General features: G+C 56.3%; 2 protein-coding genes and 1 long non-coding RNA gene across 5 annotated transcripts; 2 read left to right on the top strand and 1 right to left on the bottom strand.

Moving 5' to 3' along the window:
* The first annotated feature begins 1,542 nt into the window (after positions 1-1,542).
* On the top strand, positions 1,543-3,422 carry LOC136286158 (T-cell surface glycoprotein CD1b-3-like). The gene is made up of 6 exons (XM_066177559.1): positions 1,543-1,609; positions 1,918-2,175; positions 2,334-2,615; positions 2,710-2,994; positions 3,100-3,196; positions 3,362-3,422. The coding sequence occupies exons 1-6, from the start codon at positions 1,543-1,545 to the stop codon at positions 3,420-3,422; spliced, it is 1,050 nt and encodes a 349-aa protein (XP_066033656.1).
* A 3,077-nt stretch (positions 3,423-6,499) lies between these two features.
* LOC136286157 (T-cell surface glycoprotein CD1b-3-like) lies at positions 6,500-10,017 on the top strand. Its single transcript, XM_066177558.1, has 6 exons — positions 6,500-6,566; positions 7,765-8,025; positions 8,557-8,841; positions 8,936-9,220; positions 9,340-9,436; positions 9,570-10,017. Exons 1-6 carry the CDS (start codon positions 6,500-6,502, stop codon positions 9,613-9,615), a joined length of 1,041 nt encoding a protein of 346 aa, XP_066033655.1. The 3' UTR covers positions 9,616-10,017.
* A 2,694-nt stretch (positions 10,018-12,711) lies between these two features.
* LOC136285745 (uncharacterized) lies at positions 12,712-15,450 on the bottom strand. Of its 3 annotated transcripts, XR_010719519.1 has the most exons (4): positions 15,018-15,450; positions 14,428-14,497; positions 13,046-13,706; positions 12,712-12,884 (listed from the first exon to the last, which is right to left on the bottom strand). It is a non-coding gene; the product is annotated as an uncharacterized lncRNA (long non-coding RNA). The 3 variants fall into 3 exon arrangements; XR_010719520.1 differs by having other exon boundaries at positions 13,046-14,497; positions 14,575-15,450; XR_010719518.1 differs by having other exon boundaries at positions 13,046-14,497.
* Between the last annotated feature and the right edge of the window lie 579 nt (positions 15,451-16,029).

The raw sequence follows: 16,029 nt of genomic DNA, 5'->3' as shown, positions 1-16,029 counted from the left end.
ACCAACATGGATACCTCTGCCCCTCTTGTGTTTGGTTGTTATCACAGCTCCACACCTCAGTCTTGCCGCAGCTGTGGTTTCAGCTCTGCCTTTGCCCTCAACATGGGCACCCCCAGGGAAGGGGCAGAGACACTGCAGCTGAGGGAGGAGCAGTGGATATGGGATGTTGTGTGGTGGGGCTGGCTCTGGTCACCACATTGTCCCTGAGCACTGGACACCGCTGCCAGTTCAAACAGAGCAGGAGGATGGCTCGCACCATTTCTGTTCCCATGCCCAGGGGGCTCCTGGGGAGGGGGACCCGATTCCTCACCAAAGCTGGTGGGAAGGAAAGGGGAGTTGCCAGGCTGGAGCTGATCCTCAGGCCCTCCCCTGTGGGGGTGTTCAGGGCAGAGTTCGGGCTCCCCTACACTGTGGGGTGCAGGGAATGGAGAGGCAGCTCCCAGGCCCCATGGCATGGACAGAGCTCTGTGGAAAGGGGGAAGTTGCATATCCACTGCAACTCCCTGGGATGGGCTTGATGGTGGGGCCCCATCCCCATCCCAGCTTGAAGATCCTGTCCAGCCAACTGCCACTGCTGCAGGAGCCTGATGAACAGTCCTTCCCAGGCCCTGCAGCCTGTCTTTCCCCTTGGGGACCACCATGATATAGCTGCTCTAGTCCCTTCACTTCCTGCACCCCAAGAGGAGCTCCTGGAGAACTGCTTCCTCCAGCTGTTCCTGCAGCCATCCCTGACCCCATAGCTGTGGTCCAGGTGATGGAAGTGCTCATCACCTCAGCTCTGAGAAGTCCCTTCCCCAGGATGATACCAGCAGTGCTGAGGGGTCAAGGGATACTACCATGAGCTTTTCTCCTTCACTCTCTTACCCGTCAGAACTTTCCAAGGCCATGGCCCAGCTCTCCTGTGGGCTTGCCACATCCCTGGCTTATGTACCTGTGGCCCATCAGAGTGGCCTGGCTATGGGATGGTTGGGAGGTGACAAAGAGGCACGGGACCAGTGCACAGGCTGGGGGCACAGAGAGGCCAGGCATGAGGCCCTGTGGTGGGCAGAGGGCTTGCCTGCCCTGTGGGGAAAACAGCCGTGTTGTTGTGAGCCCACCTGGCAGCTCAGAGCAGGTGGCAATGTGTGCACTGTGCAGGGCCAGATGTGCCAGGCACAAGTAAGGGACATTCCTATCAGGGCAATGGATGCAGCGCATGGCCAAGTGACACGTCCACCTGACACGGGGTTAGATCAGAGGAGACACCATGGAGACATCACCCTGATTGTCAAGGTGCTGCTGCAGCCATGAGGGACCGCTCCTGCATGCAGTGGAATGACCTTGCTCACAGTCAAATTCCCCCAGCACCCACAGCCACACTCAGGATGCTCCAGCTCACTCCATGGGGGAACCTCAGAGCCCTCCCCAAAACCTCAGTGCCAGCTCCATTGGCTGCCAGGGCAGAGCCGGCCTGAGGAGCTATCTGAGGCCACATCTCTCAACAGTCAGTTCTTCTTGCTGCTGCACCCACTGCTGCACACTCTGGGCCTCACTGCTGGAACCATGCAGTCCCCTTGCTGCTACCTCCTCTCCCTGCTCCTCCTCTCGGGGACACAGGCAAACCTGGAGGGTAAGTGTGACCCCTGGCTCACACACATCTACCTCCACGGGACTCCATAGGAGGGAGGCTTCCTGCTCCCCACCACCCTGGGCACTTGCTTCCTCACTCCTCCTTGTCCCCTGGCTCCATACCTCCTCCCCAGCAGGGATGCAGTCACCCCAGGTGGGTGCAGGGGATGGGAACTGCAAAGGCTGTAAGGAGCTTCTGGGGGCCCATGGATCCCTGCAACCTCAAGGACCCACCCCTCAGCTCCTCCACTTTCCTCAGCCCTCTTCTCCCAGTCTCATCTCCTCCCTGTCAATCCTTGTCTCATGTAGGGACCTTCACTATCCGGCTGCTCCAGACCACCACCTTCCAAAACACCTCATTTGTGGAAACAGAAGGGCTGGGCCTGCTGGAAGACATTGAACTTCTTTCTCTTGATAAGCAGACATGGTCCATCCACTTCTGCCGGCCCTGGGTGCGCCCAGCCCTGCCCCGAGCTGACTGGGACACCATTGAGAACATGATTATGATCCATTTGCACGAGTTCAACCGTGTGATTAATGCAGGGGCTATGCAAATGGACATCCCCTGTGAGTACCCAGTCTTCCCTGCATGCCCTTTCTGAAAAGCAGCTGGGAAGTGGGGAAGGATCTGACAGTGCTGGTGCGGTACAGGAGACACTGACCACGGCTGCAGGAAGGCAATCCCAGCCCCTCATGCAGCCTCTGTCTCGTCTCTGTTCCACCAGACCCTTTTGTGGCTCAGTGCAGGGCAGGCTGTGTGCTGTACCTAAACAGAACCTCCCAGGCCTTTGCCTATATGGGTTACAATGGTCAGGATTTCCTCAGCCTCAACACAAAGAATGTCACCTGGACCCTCTCCCAGGACACGAAGTTTTCACGGTACGTCCAGTCTGTTCTCCAGAACTCCACTGCCTTCACTGAGGTGGTGGAAATCATGTTCAATGAAACTTGTGTTGATGAGATGAAGATGTTCCTGCAGTATGGGAGGGCAGCTCTGGAGAGACAAGGTGAGCCCACCCTGACCCTGCAACAGCCACCCCCACACCGGGGCCCAGCCGTGCCCCACCGGACTTGCCCCACGCCTTTGCTCTCATTCCCCAGAGCCGCCTGTGGCCACGGTCTTCGCCCGCACCCCCAGCCCAGAGCAGCTGCTGCTGGTTTGCCACGTCACCGGCTTCTACCCCCGTCCCATCAGCGTGGCCTGGCTGCGGGACGGCCAGGAGGTGCCTCCGAGCCCGGCGCTCACCAGCAGCCCCATCCTGCCCAACGCTGACCTGACGTACCAGCTCCGCAGCGTCCTGGCCGTGGCCCCCCGGGATGGGCACAGCTACGTCTGCCGTGTGCGCCACCAGAGCCTGGGCAGCCGCAGCCTGCTCATCCCATGGGGTAGGTGCCACCCGTGGGGATGAGATGGGGGTCCTGAGCCACGCTGCCCCACAAGATGGAGCAAACCCCAGAGAGTTCATGGCAGCTTCTCCCTCTGTTTCCCAGGGAACTCAGAAGTGGTGCTGATCGCAGGGCTCACGGTCGGGCTGCTTGCAGCCGTGGCCATAGCTGCCACGTTGGTGCTTTGGGTGTGGAGACAAAGGTGAGTCCCTGTCTGCCCCATGGAGCAGCAGTGAGAGAGGAGGGGAGGAAATGCCCAGGGGATTTCTGCACTGAGCACCAAAGCTCTTGCTTTGGCCCTGACAGTTGCTGTCTGCACTCCCGCAAGGGCTCTGCCATGGAGCACCCAGCTGTCCTCTCATTTCAGAAAGCACCAGCAGATGGAGGAATCAGAGTCCAGGACCTCCATCCTGAGCGAAGAGGCTTAGCTCAGAAGGGAGCCAACAGTCCCCATTCCCTCCCACTGCCTTCACAGCAACTATTCTGCTTCAGCTAAGTCCTGGGCATTGCCAAGTGCAAGACTAACTCGATTCAGAGATGCACAAGAGAAACCTGAGCTTTTGACTGACTTGAATTTCCTAAACAGACACAAATTCAAGTCTGAGACCTCCTCACTTGTTACACATGATCATCTCTTAGCTTGTGGCACTGCCCAGTCCACCCACTGATGCTCTAGGGTGCCTCAATGCCCACTGGCAAATTCTCCTGGTTCTGCTTCAGTAACAGTTTTGTCAGAAGCTGGAAAGCTGTCCCCTTCTACTGTCACTCTCTGGTATATCTTTTTCTTAAAAATTGCCTTTATTAACCATATTCCAGAAATATTTGTGGGGAGACTGAACTGTTCCACACAGAATAACAGAACCTGGCCAGAAATGGCTTTACAAAGTGCTGAGTAATGCTGAAACTCTGGTGTGATGTGTGGGAGCTGCAGATGTGTATGAAATGAAAATAAACCATTCATATTTTCACTAAGATCACATGCCTTTCCTTAGCAGTTGAATGGGCTTGGACAGGTTTTGATCAGCCACAGATAGAAGCTGAAACACTGCTGAATTATTGGCACTAATTGCAGACAGCACCAAGGCATGGGGGGGAAAACAGTACGTGTGTGCCTGTGCACATATGAACAGTTTCTCACATTTTGCATGGAAACAAGCAACTGTGCACATGGGGGTAAAGTGACCCCAAGGCTCCTAATAAAGGAGAAAAAAGAACCCATGTCCCATCAAAGACAGCAGAGTTCACACACACACAGGAAGGCTTGTAGTTCCTGCTCCCAATCAACTTGAACATGTAGCTTCAACAGGTTTGGTTTCACCGGACAACTTCCAGGACAAAGTTTCCCAGGATAAGTCTGGCAGCCATATGCAAGCTAGAAAACCTGGCTGGCTTGCGGCCATGTCCACCACAAATCCAATAGTGCTTGTTCTCCCCTAGCCAGAACCTGGAAACCACAATGTTGAGGTGAGGACTGCATTTCCCTAGCAGCCAGAGTCACCTGCGGGCATCACAGGACTCAAACACCTCGCTGCAGGAGGAGTGACACCAAGCTTCTCCCAGCCCCTGCTGAACTGGGGCAGACAGATAAAACTCTGAGGCGTGGGCATGCCTCCCTGCATCCCTGCGCACCCCACCCCAGCTCACCCGGCCACAGCTTGTGGGTTGCAGCCTTCACCTCAGGGGAGATTGCAAGGACCAATGTCACCTGTGGGGTCATTGAGGACCAGTGGCCACATGAGAATTTCAAAGTCCTATAGTCCTCTAGGGCAGGGGGAAAGTGAGGATCAGTAATCACTTGAGAGAACTGCAAGGACCAATGCCACCTGAGGGAACTGTGGGGACCAGTGGTAATCTGGGGGTGACTCTGAGGACCATGGTCACTTGAGAGGACTCTGGGGACCAGTGGTCTGTGTGGACCAACAGCCCCCTCTCCCCTTGGGTCATTTTCAGGCCAGAGAACTGACAATATGGAGGAGGAAGAAGTTGTGAGCAAAAAAAGGAAGTGAAAAAAACTCCAAATGTGAGAAGTACATTCAAGAGAGAAGTGGAAGGGCTAAGGCAGAACTTTAAAGCAGATCCACTGCATCAGTGGGAGACATCTGGAGGAATTTCCGAGGAGGCTGAACACATTGTGACCACCCGCACAAGCCAGGTGCCTGGTCCTGTCCTGTGAACTCAGACACCGGTAGTGTCACATGCCCCTTCACAGGACAGAGGGCTGCAAACGGCCTCTCAGCTGCTCAGCACAAAGTGACCAGCAGTCATCTCAGGGGAGACCATGGGGACAAGTGATCACCTCACAGGATTGCGGAGACAGAAGCCCCCTTGTCTCTTCCCTCCCTGGCTGCCCCATGGCTGCGCTTTGCCATCCTGACAGCCAAACACTCTCCTCTGGGTCTAGGAGTAGTGGGAGGGATGTGGACCTTGTGGTGGCATAGCTGGACATCCCGTGTGTCATGCTGCTGGGGAAGTTGGTGTCATTTCTGGGCCTACCAGGCCACCACAGCATCCCTATTTCTCTCTGGGACAGCTCCATGGAAGCAAAAGTATTCAGTATTGGGATGGTACCGAGGTGCGCCCCTCAGAGTCGTCCTTGGTTGTGGTTTTGGTTCTGCCTTCACCCCCAATGCTGGCACCACCCAAAAAAAGGGGAAGAGAAACTGCAGGTTGAGGGGAGGAGCCAGGGAGGAGTGGTGGACTGGGGACATCGTGGGGGAGAGGCTGACTCTGGTCACCCCATGATCCCTCCAGCACTGGACACTGGTGTCAGTGGGGACAGAGCAGGGGGATGGCTCCCACCATTTCTGTTCCCATGCACAGGGGGCTCCTGGGGAGGGGGACCGGAATCCTCACCAAAGCTGGAGGGAAGAAGACTTGCCACGCCCAGTCCCAGGTGTTTAGAGCAGAGCTGGGGCTCCCCAGCTGTGCCCTACAGCTTGGGACTAGGTGGAACAGCTTGTCACCTCCTCCCCGGGAGCCCCATTCCCAGGATTAGGTAGTGATGCAGGAGCAGCCTGAGCTGGAGGTGACAGGAGTGGGAGGGGATGACCCAAAGTATCCTTTCTCCCTGTGCAGGGGTTGAGAGGACAGAAACCATCTTTCTCTGGTCAGGTCTGAAATCCAGAAGCCGTCGTCACCTGCACTGGTGCTGATGCATCCCACAAGAACAGGGATAGGACAGTGTAATATTGGTGGGGAGGGGCCATCAGGAAAACCCAGCCTGAATATCTTTTTTCCTAGTGCTGTTTCCTGGGTCTCTTTTCCCCTGTCTTCTTCTTCTGGGCTTTTCCCAGACCCAGCCTGTCACGGTGCCTCATGCTCAAGATCTTATTTCAGTTTTTGTCCCTCCCACGTGTCCCCAGCCTTCACCTTGGGGCCTCTGGGCCCCTCCCTGACACATCTATTCTCCAATCGGTGGAGAGCAGCCGCAGCGACTGCTGGGCTGGGTTGAAGCTTGGGATCCCACGGTCAGTGCTGCTGCTTCTTCCGCCTTGCCGCATGCACCATGCAGCCCCCTCGCCTCCTCCTCTTTCTCCCGATCCTCCTCCCTGGGATGCGGGCAGACCCAGAGGGTAAGTGGGAGCCCTGGCTCACCCCAGCCATTCTCACCCCCGCCCTGTCAGAGGACCCCACAAGTTCTGCTCAGGGGAGGCACGGCCAGGCCACTGTGCCCTATGGGGGAGCGGATGATTCCCAGCATCAGAGGGCACCTCCCACCGGGCACCACCCAGGCATGCCTTATCCCTACCCACCCTCTCTGTTCCTGCCTCCAGCTCAGGACTTCTGCCCCACCTGCTCCAGCACAGAGCCTTGTTGGAGAAACACAAGCAGGAGAAACAACAGTGGTCCCAAAACAGGCCTTGGGTGTTGAGTTTCCCTGCCAGATGTCCTCCCCTGCAGGGAGCCCATGGGTGCCAGGCAGATCTCAGCTCCACATGGTGCTGAGGGCCCCTAACAGCAGCCCCTCGTTCGTTAGGGAGCTGCACCTGCCAGAGGGTGTTTCGGGCACTGCTGTCACACAATTTTACCACAGCCCCATGAGACCTTATGCTTCCAGGGCAGGCAGCATCAGACACGGAAAGGTGGGACTGATCTCTGGGCTGGGCTGGTGTTTTGGCTCTATCAGAGAGCCCCAAGCCTGGACAAAATGCCCTTTCCTATCAACCATCCTCTATCCTCTGTACCATGTCCAGGTCTTTGGCAGATACAGGTCCTGGCACAGGGGCTTCTCCTGGGGGGAAGCATCACCCCAAATGAGCAGCAAGGTGCCTCTTCATCTGCTCTGCACACACAGCAGCTCTAGCTGGGAGGGAGGCATGGAAGGGAGGGGATAAAATGCCTAAAATCTTCTGCAGCAGGCAACCACTGCTGAAAGTAAAATAGAGAAGGAAAAAGAGCAGTGAAGTCAGAGGAAGTTCAGACAGGAAAGCAACCCTGAGCAGGATGAAGAGCATAGAATCATAGAAGCGCAGAATGATTTGGGGTGAAAAGGACCTTTAAAGGCCGTTCAGCCCAACCCCTCTGCCATGGGCAGGGACACCTTCCCTGCTCAGAGCCCCAAACAACCTGGCCTTGAATGTTTCCAGGGATGAGGCATCCACCGTGTGTCTGGGTAACAGATGCCAGTGTCTCACTACTCACATAAAAAATTTTGTACTATCTGGTCTGAATCTCCTGTTCCCCCTCCAGAACCTCCACTTCCTGTTTCCCCTTTAGTACCTCCAGTCACCTCCTTCCTGCACTCTTTCCTGTCTCCATCCTCTCTCCTAGCAGAGCCACAGGTTATCCAGTACCTCCTGACTGGCCTCTTTGCCAACATCAGCACTGCTGAGGTGTCATGCGTGGCACTCATAGGGGACATACCCATCCTAACACTGCATCCTGCCAACTGGAGCATCCACTTCTACTGGCCCTGGGTCAGCCAGGCTGCAGCTCAAGGTGACGCAGAAAAGATCATGTCCCAGTACAAAATCGCTCTGCGCAATATCGTCCGATTTGTGCACGACACGGTTCAGCAGACAGAACAGCACTGTGAGTACAGGAATGAGCCCTGCCAGAGCCCTTCTCCCCAGGTTCTGGCTGTGGCCTCCTCCCCAGCAGGATGGCATCTGGGGGGCATCTCACAGGGTGCAACAGCTTCTGAAACACTGCAGCTGCTGGGGCATATGACTAGCAGGAGTGGGGAGGGCAGCAGACCAAAAATGCCCCTCGGGGCTTCAGCCATCTGGCACAAGGAACCCCTCTGTCAGAGAGCTGCCACCAAATTTACTGGAGCTCCAGGACTGACACAGAAGAGATCATGGAAGGGAAAATTGGGGGCAGATATTTTGGAGGACAGAATTCCTTTTACGCAAGCATCCCACACCAGTATCCACTGCACACTTACAGGGGCCTGAGGGCTTGCAGGGTGTCTGGGGCCTCCTGAAGCATGGCCTTACTCCTTGCTGCCCATTGCACCCTGCTTTCCACTGCATCCCTGTATGTGCCCTCAGCCACACCCCACCTCATGCCACGCGTGTCCCACACACTCATGGACCTCTCCACTTGCTTTGCCCTAGACAGACCCACTGGTGGTCCAGTTCCGTACAGGCTGTGTGCTGTACCCCAATACGACAACCCAGGGCTTCCTGAATTTTGGCTGGAGCGGCAGAGACCTCGTAGCTTTTGAGGTAGATAAACACCGCTGGGAGGCCCGGCAGCCATCCCAGGTGGCAGAGCTGGTCAGCAAGAGCCTCAACAAGGAGAGGTCTGTCAGAGTGCTCCTGGAGCATCTTCTCTCCATCTGGATATGCCAGAGCAACTTCATCGCCCTGAAGAGGTATGGGAGGGCAGCTCTGGAGAGACAAGGTGAGCCCACCCTGACCCTGCAACAGCCACTCCCACACCGGGGCCCAGCCGTGCCCCACCGGACTTGCCCCACGCCTTTGCTCTCATTCCCCAGAGCCGCCTGTGGCCACGGTCTTCGCCCGCACCCCCAGCCCAGAGCAGCTGCTGCTGGTTTGCCACGTCACCGGCTTCTACCCCCGTCCCATCAGCGTGGCCTGGCTGCGGGACGGCCAGGAGGTGCCTCCGGGCCCGGCGCTCACCAGCAGCCCCATCCTGCCCAACGCTGACCTGACGTACCAGCTCCGCAGCGTCCTGGCCGTGGCCCCCCGGGATGGGCACAGCTACGTCTGCCGTGTGCGCCACCAGAGCCTGGGCAGCCGCAGCCTGCTCATCCCATGGGGTAGGTGCCACCTGTAGGGATGGGGTGCAGGCTGCAGACAGCAGCCACTGGCCCCATGAGGGGCAGCTCCTGACTAGCGCTGCCACCTTCACACAGTCACTCTCTTCCCTCCATCCCAGAAAACCGCAGCACAGCTCCAACCATCAGCATCACCATTGTGGTGCTGCTTCTTTTGGCCACAGCCTCTGCTGGGGGATTTTGGTGGTGGAAGCACAGGTGAGCTCTCCCTCCCATCACCTGCTGTAAGATTTATGGGCATGTAGGTCAGTCCAGGGGTTGCAGCAGGAGCAGCTGCTCTGTAGGGGTGTACTCCCTGACTGCCATCACAGCTCACACGTACCCTTTGCAGGAAGGGTAATGAGGCTGCATGGGAGACCCAAGAATTCATCATTTGAGGCCTGGCTGCCCACACAGCAACAACTGTTTGCTCTCCTGTGGAGTCCCTGGAACCCCTTGGGGCAATTCCCAGGGTCCTGCCTTGGAAGGATGGACCATAGAGTCTTCCCTGCCTAGGCTGAAAGAAAGTCCTTCCCTGTGGTGCTTCACAGTGTGCTCTGCCCCAGTCTCTTCTCTCCCTCTGCCCCTGGTTCTCATGGTTTCTCCTTTCCCTGATTCCCTATTGGTGGTGGTATCCCAGTGTCCAGTCCTGTCCCTCTAGATCACTGACCCCTGCCCTGCTCTTTGTACCACCCCCGTACCCTCAGACCACTGGTTCCTGGCCCCTGTTTAGGCCTGTGCACACCATGTGGCCAGGTCTTTTTGTCCCTGATCCCTTTGGCGTGCTAGAATAAACCTTGCTGGACATTATCATAAAAAAGGTCCTTCTTGCCTGTCTTTGCTGAGCCTAGCCACGGCATGTGTGATGTGAGCTTGACTGCTCTACCTGAATCCTCCCCAAGCAGCTTTTCCACAGGAGATGTTTATGGGGATATAGGTAGCAGCTGCACCATCTAAAAAGCACACTGCTACAGATCTGTCTTGGCTCCAGCTCTGCAACAATTCAGCACCCCCTCCCCCCCATCACTAAGCCCACCCCAGTGGGCAATATCCCAGCCCCACAGTCCTTTTCAGCTCCAGCCCTACAGTCCCCATCCCTGCTCCATAGTTGCTACACCAGCCCTTCCATCATTTCACCATGCACCTCTGTCCCTTTCTCAACTCTGCAATTTCTTTCAATTTTCACTCCCAATCCCAGCCCCACAGGCAATATCCCAGCCCCATAGTGATTTCAGCTCCAGCCCTACAGTGGCTACCACAGACCTAGGCAATAGCCCTGCAACCCTGGGATTTCTGGTGCAATCTTACAGTCAGTCCCCTTTTCAGCTCTACAGATCCTGTTCCATTTTCAATCACAATATGCAGCACAAACATCAGTGTCACAGGCCTACAGTGATTTCAGCACATGAATCCTACAGTCTCTACCTCCGCCCTACACTTTCTATGCCATTAAGTCTCTATCCCACCCCTCTGGTGATTTCAGGTTGAGCGCTAGAGTGCCCTTCCCAGGCCCAGTGATTTCAGCTCTTGGCCCACAAGCTTTATTTCACTGCCAGTTCAGTTTTTCCAGCTCCAGATCCTCTTTTCTCCCAGTCCGCCATGTGTAGCTGCTCCAGGTTGACACAACAGGGTCCTTTTTTAGCTCCAGTTGTGAGGTTTCAGCTTCAACTCTAGAAACGCCATTCCACCCCCATCCCAGTAATCTTTATTCTATTTTCAGTCCCTCGGTTTGGGTCCCATTTCATGGTCACTTCCCAGGTCTACACTCACTATCCCCTTTTAACAGTGATTGCAATTGCAGCACTGCAGTCCCGCTTCCCGGCCCCAGTGATTTCAGCTTCAGTCCCACAAGCTTTATTTCACTGCCAGCTCTTCTGTTCCACTTTTGTCTCCACATCTTCCCAGCAGTGGCACATAATGCTGCTTTTTGTTCCGATTTTGGGTTTAGCTCTAGCTCTGTGTTGTTTCAGCACAGCTCTTGTACCCACATTCCAGCCTCAACCTACTAATCCTTACTGCAGCAACAGCTCTACCATCCCTATCCCCCCCTTACAGTGATTTCAGCTCCAGTCACGCAGTTCCCGTCCCGGCTCCATATTCCCTAGACCAGCCCCACAGGGGTTTCACCCCAAACCCTACCATCTTTGTGTCTCCTCCAGCTCTGCTGTCTCAGCTCCAGCTCCTCAGCGTCCCACTGCTTGCCGCTAAAAGCCGCTACTGCTTCTCCCTACAGCCCGGGACTGTTGATAAGGCCACAAGTCAGTTATTATCATCGCTTCAATGTCCTTAGGAGCTCTACCACCCACCCTCCTGGGTTCCCAGCCCCGGGAACACTTGGCACCTGAAGCTGAACATCTGTCTTCCCCCTCCCCCTGGGTCTCAGCCCAGCTCTTGCCCCAAGGCCCCCCTCACCTCCCCCAGCCAGCACCGGGGGTTGGGAAGAGCCACTGGGCCCCTGCTCCCCCATCCCAAAAAGTGCCCTTGTGTTGGTTCTCGGGCCCTGGTGCCCTCCGAGCCCCCACACCCTCAGCCTCTGCTTGGTACCACAGGGCAAGGGCTGGCAACCCCCCAGGCATCTCCTGCAGGCCCTGAGCTGCAGCTCCATCCCCTTCTCCCGTGGCATTTATCCACTCCAGCCCCAGCATTCCCATTGCTCCACATTGTTTTGGGCCGGCCTCTAGTGCCAAGGTCCTTATTCCACACCCTGGGGCCTTATGCCTCCACTGGCCTCACAACCGGTGTTTCAGCCCTAGCCCTACAACCTTTACTGAAGTAACAACAACTATCTAGCAAAAGAAAACAAAAATAAACCAAAATAATGTAATAGAACGAGCAAAATAATGAAGCGGTGCAATAAGGAAGAAAATCATAGTTATTTCCAATAAGAGCAAAATAAAATATTAAAACGGCAAAAAACGCAGCTTTATTCCCGGTATTCTAAACGTTACTTGAAATCCAGAAACCACAGAAGCGCTTCCCCCTGGCAGCCCCAGCCGGTCCCCCTGCGCCGCGCCAGGCCCCGCGCCAGCCTCGGCCGCCCTGGGCACGGCCGGCAGCGCTGCCCCAGGACACCGCCGGCCCCCACACGCCGGCGCAGGCAGACGCGGGACTCGTGTCTCTGCTCACCGGCGCTCTCCGCACCGGCAGCTGTGGGGTCCCTTCCCGGCGCAGCCGCGCTCCTCCGACCCCTCAGCCCCGCCGGCCGCTCTCCGCGCCCCCGCCGAACCAACACGGGGACCCCTCAGGGCACGCTATTTATGCCCCAGGGCCGGGCCGGCCCAGCCAATCACAACCTGAGGCAGCGCCGGCCGGGCCGGCCCGGCCAATCACAGCCTGAAGCAACGAGGCTCGGGAGCTGAGAGGCTGCAGCCAATGGGACAGGCAGTTTCAATGGAACAAAAGAGCCACAACTGCTGAAATAACAAAATTCCACTTGGCAAAAGTCAGGAATTCGATTTACAAATTCATGGAGGAGGAGGACACCAGGAACACACTCCGGCTGAAAGCAAGGATTTATTGGAAAAGGCAGGAAATCAAAGGGACAGTCTCTGTCCAGTTAGGGCCAGGCAATTACCCAGGAGTCAGAGAGAAAAGTGGGAACCTCGGACTGGGATAAGGCCTTCCAGTGGCTTCACTTCCTACTGGCTCTCTCCTTATCGCCAACAACCTGGAAGAGGAAAAACAACAGGAATAAAGTCTCAAACAGGATGGCCTTGGTCCAGGCAGACTGAGGTGCAGCTCCCAGGGAGGGAGGCCAGGCTGTGCCTCGGGGAGCTCCAGGAATCTGGGATTGCCCGTGGGATTCAAGGGCTGGAAAAGCACACCCACCTGCCAGGTTCAGTGCTGGGACAGAGCAAGGCCGGGGCTCGGGGGCAGCAGTTAGAGCTGGGACTGCAGGAGAACACCCCAAACCCGGGTTAAACATCCGGCATGACACGCAGCACGCTCCAGGAGAAACTCGGGTGGGAGAAAGCCCAGGATGCTCCACGTTCCTTGCCCTTGGCAGCTGTGCCAGGGCCTCCCTCAGAATACTGACAAAATAGGAGAGTCTATGGGAATCATCCAGCAACCCATGGAATTCCAGTTATTAAGAACCAAAGCTACAGCAAAATGTGTCCAAACTCTACTGCAAACCAGCAGGTCTGAGGAGACACAGGGATTTATTCCCGAGGGGACACAAGGATCCCTCAGCCAGCCAGGATTTCTCTCAGGCTCTTCCCATTGCTCTCTGAGGACACAAACAGAAGTTTTTTCTCTGGTTTTCCCCTTTCCACCAATGCCAAGACTTCTGTTCTCCTCCAACTCCAGGTTCAGGAAGGAAAGTAGGAATATTATCACTGCACAGACTGTCCAGGAGGGTGTGACTGAGGCAGCATCACCAGCTCCCACTCCACGGCTGCTTCTGGATTTCTGAGCAGCTCCTTTCCATCCTGCCCTTCCCAACAACATTCCTTGGGTGCCACGTCCACGGACACCTTTCTCCGTGCACCTTAAAACCCATAGAAACCAAAAGAAACAACATAAAAAATCAATTCACATGTTTCTAGTTTGAAGAGAATGAGGGAGGTCTAAAATCTGTATTTATTTTAGAACTGTACAGCAATTTTTCATGACCTTGAGTATCGGTAAAGGGGAGCAAAAGCTGAGAAACTCCTTCATTAACTTATTAGCAGCAGAAAAATGAAGTTTTAAGTTTAGTTAAGATTGAGTGTTGCTGCTAAAAATTAAGAGGTGCCATGTTAGTGCTAGTGCTTTTAGCTTTCTGACATTAGAGGGTATTTGTACCGTAAATTCATTATTGAAGTAGCTGACTTTAAAATACGACTTTTTACAATACAGTTGGCCAAAAAAGAGATTCTCAAAATCAACATGTAAATCTCACAGCTATTTAAAAAATGTTGTCTTTGGAGCCTATAACTTGCCAGCCCGTCATGTTTTCAGTCCTTACCACATCAGACACCCAGAAGACACGGAGTGCACAACTGACAAGTTGACACGACACGCCCTGGGACTGCTCTGCCCTGCACACCTCAGCATTGTGAGACCTTCCCTTTATGTGGCCTCAGGGGTCACATCTTGGACAGCCCCATCTTCAAATGTGACTCAGGAATTCCTCCCGGGGACCCCTGACCCCACAGCCCGCTTCCATCCCCTCCGTGAGCCACAGCCCTCCACGTATCTCTGGGACGTCTGGGGATGCAAATCCACACCGGTTGTCAAAGAAGGCGCCTCTCCCTCAGGGAAACTCCTGCCGTTGCCAGGATGTTGTCTCTTAGTCAGCTACAACAAAGAAAACCAAACATGAATGCCTGACCTTAGCAGCCCATCGCCCAAAACCCGACAATTCTGCTTCTCACCGTTTCCCAACCGTGCCTGTGTCCTCAGGCAGCATGCTCCTGCTGCGCTCAGAGGCTGACACTGGCACAGCCGAGGTCTTAGCAGCACCATTGGCACAGAGCCCACCCACCACGGCCTCTCTTAGGACTGTGAGCACCCCCAGTTGTACCCGGACAGGGATCGCAGGGAGGGCGTCCCTCACTTATCCACAACCCTGTGGATCCTGGCGCCCACTATCGCTTCCTGCCTAGCCCTAGCCCTGGGGTTAATGCCTGCATGTGTCAGGGGTTCTGGCACTGTCCCGCATTAGGGTTGCTGCCGGCAGCTGCTCTCAGGGAAACAGGGATGCTGTTTAGGGTTCGGGTTCGGGGTGGGGTGAGGGCTGGTACACCTGTACTCTAATTTGTATCCTACCTGTACCCCTCATTTTCACTTTATGCTCTTTATCGCTTGAACCCTTTACCTCTCAAGGCTTCCCTCAGCCTCTCTGAGTCGCTGTCAAGCGCACCCGCTGTTTGTTCCTCTCTTCTCAGCCTCTATATTCCGATTTCTGGCCCCTAGCATCTGTGTGTCACCCCCGAGCCTCTGCGTTGCTGTTCAAGATGCCTCTCTGTCTCTTAGTTGCTTGGGAGGAGGGAGGGCTGGCTCTACTCTACCTTGTAACCTAACCTGCACCCCTTAGTTTCACTGAGTGCCCTCTAGCCCTAAACCTCGCTCCCTTTTCCTCAGTCTGTATGTGACACTCTCGAGACCCTCTCCGTAGCACCGCCGCTCTTTGTGCCGCCCTGCCACCCCCGAACGTTGTCTCTACTTTTTCCTTCCGGTGCCGTCCTTTTCGGAAAGCCGCAGCACCGCCCCATCGACCCGCCTACTGCCACGAGAACGGCTGAAGCGCCGCGACGGCCATTTGCACAGCGCCGGCAGGGGCGCGGTCGGTGACGTCGAACGGGGGCGGGGCAGAGCGGCGCGGGGGCGGAGCGATAACGCAACGGGGGGCGGCGCGATGTGACGACGCGATGATGCGTCGGGGGCGCGTCGGGGGCGGGGTTCGCGCGAGGGGTGGGCCTTAGGATGAGTGACAGGTGGCGCTGGGTGGGGTCGGGAGCGGCGGGGACGGCGCGGGGCGGAGCGGCGCGGGACGGGGCGGCGCGGGGTCCGCTCACAGGAGGGGAGGGTACGGGGGCGGCGGGGCGCGGGCGGTGCCGAGGCAACCCCGCCGCTGCCCGTCGGCGGCCGCCCGGACTCCCCCCGCCCGCAGAGCCGCCGCGCCCGCAGCCCCGGTCCGCGCATCTGGAAACGCCGCGGAAAATCGCGCTGGGTCCCGTCGGCATCGCGCGCAGGCGGCCGAATGGACGGAGAGGGATCCTTCCTTCCTTCCTTCCTTCCTTCCTTCCTTCCTTCCTTCCTTCCTTCCTTCCTTCCTTCCTTCCTTCCTTCCTTCCTTCCTTCCTTCCTTCCTTCCTTCCTTCCTTCCT

Source organism: Chamaea fasciata, unplaced genomic scaffold (assembly GCF_029207755.1).
Source record: "Chamaea fasciata isolate MVZ Bird 193981 ecotype frontalis unplaced genomic scaffold, bChaFas1.0.hap1 SCAF_2, whole genome shotgun sequence".
Taxonomy (NCBI): Eukaryota; Metazoa; Chordata; class Aves; order Passeriformes; family Sylviidae; genus Chamaea; species Chamaea fasciata.
Note: the sequence above shows the minus strand (reverse complement) of the source record. Positions and strands in the feature narration are given on the sequence as shown.

What these genes read in the sequence shown, in the direction of transcription:
- LOC136286157 (XM_066177558.1), top strand. Translation starts at nt 6,500, where the DNA reads ATGCAGCCCCCTCGCCTCCTCCTCTTTCTCCCGATCCTCCTCCCTGGG. An exon ending in GGCAGCTCTGGAGAGACAAG is followed by an intron (nt 8,842 to 8,935) that starts GTGAGCCCACCC and finishes CTCATTCCCCAG; the next exon opens with AGCCGCCTGTGGCCACGGTC. An exon ending in TTTTGGTGGTGGAAGCACAG is followed by an intron (nt 9,437 to 9,569) that starts GTGAGCTCTCCC and finishes TACCCTTTGCAG; the next exon opens with GAAGGGTAATGAGGCTGCAT.
- LOC136286158 (XM_066177559.1), top strand. Translation starts at nt 1,543, where the DNA reads ATGCAGTCCCCTTGCTGCTACCTCCTCTCCCTGCTCCTCCTCTCGGGG. An exon ending in TATGCAAATGGACATCCCCT is followed by an intron (nt 2,176 to 2,333) that starts GTGAGTACCCAG and finishes CTGTTCCACCAG; the next exon opens with ACCCTTTTGTGGCTCAGTGC. An exon ending in CTTTGGGTGTGGAGACAAAG is followed by an intron (nt 3,197 to 3,361) that starts GTGAGTCCCTGT and finishes CTCTCATTTCAG; the next exon opens with AAAGCACCAGCAGATGGAGG.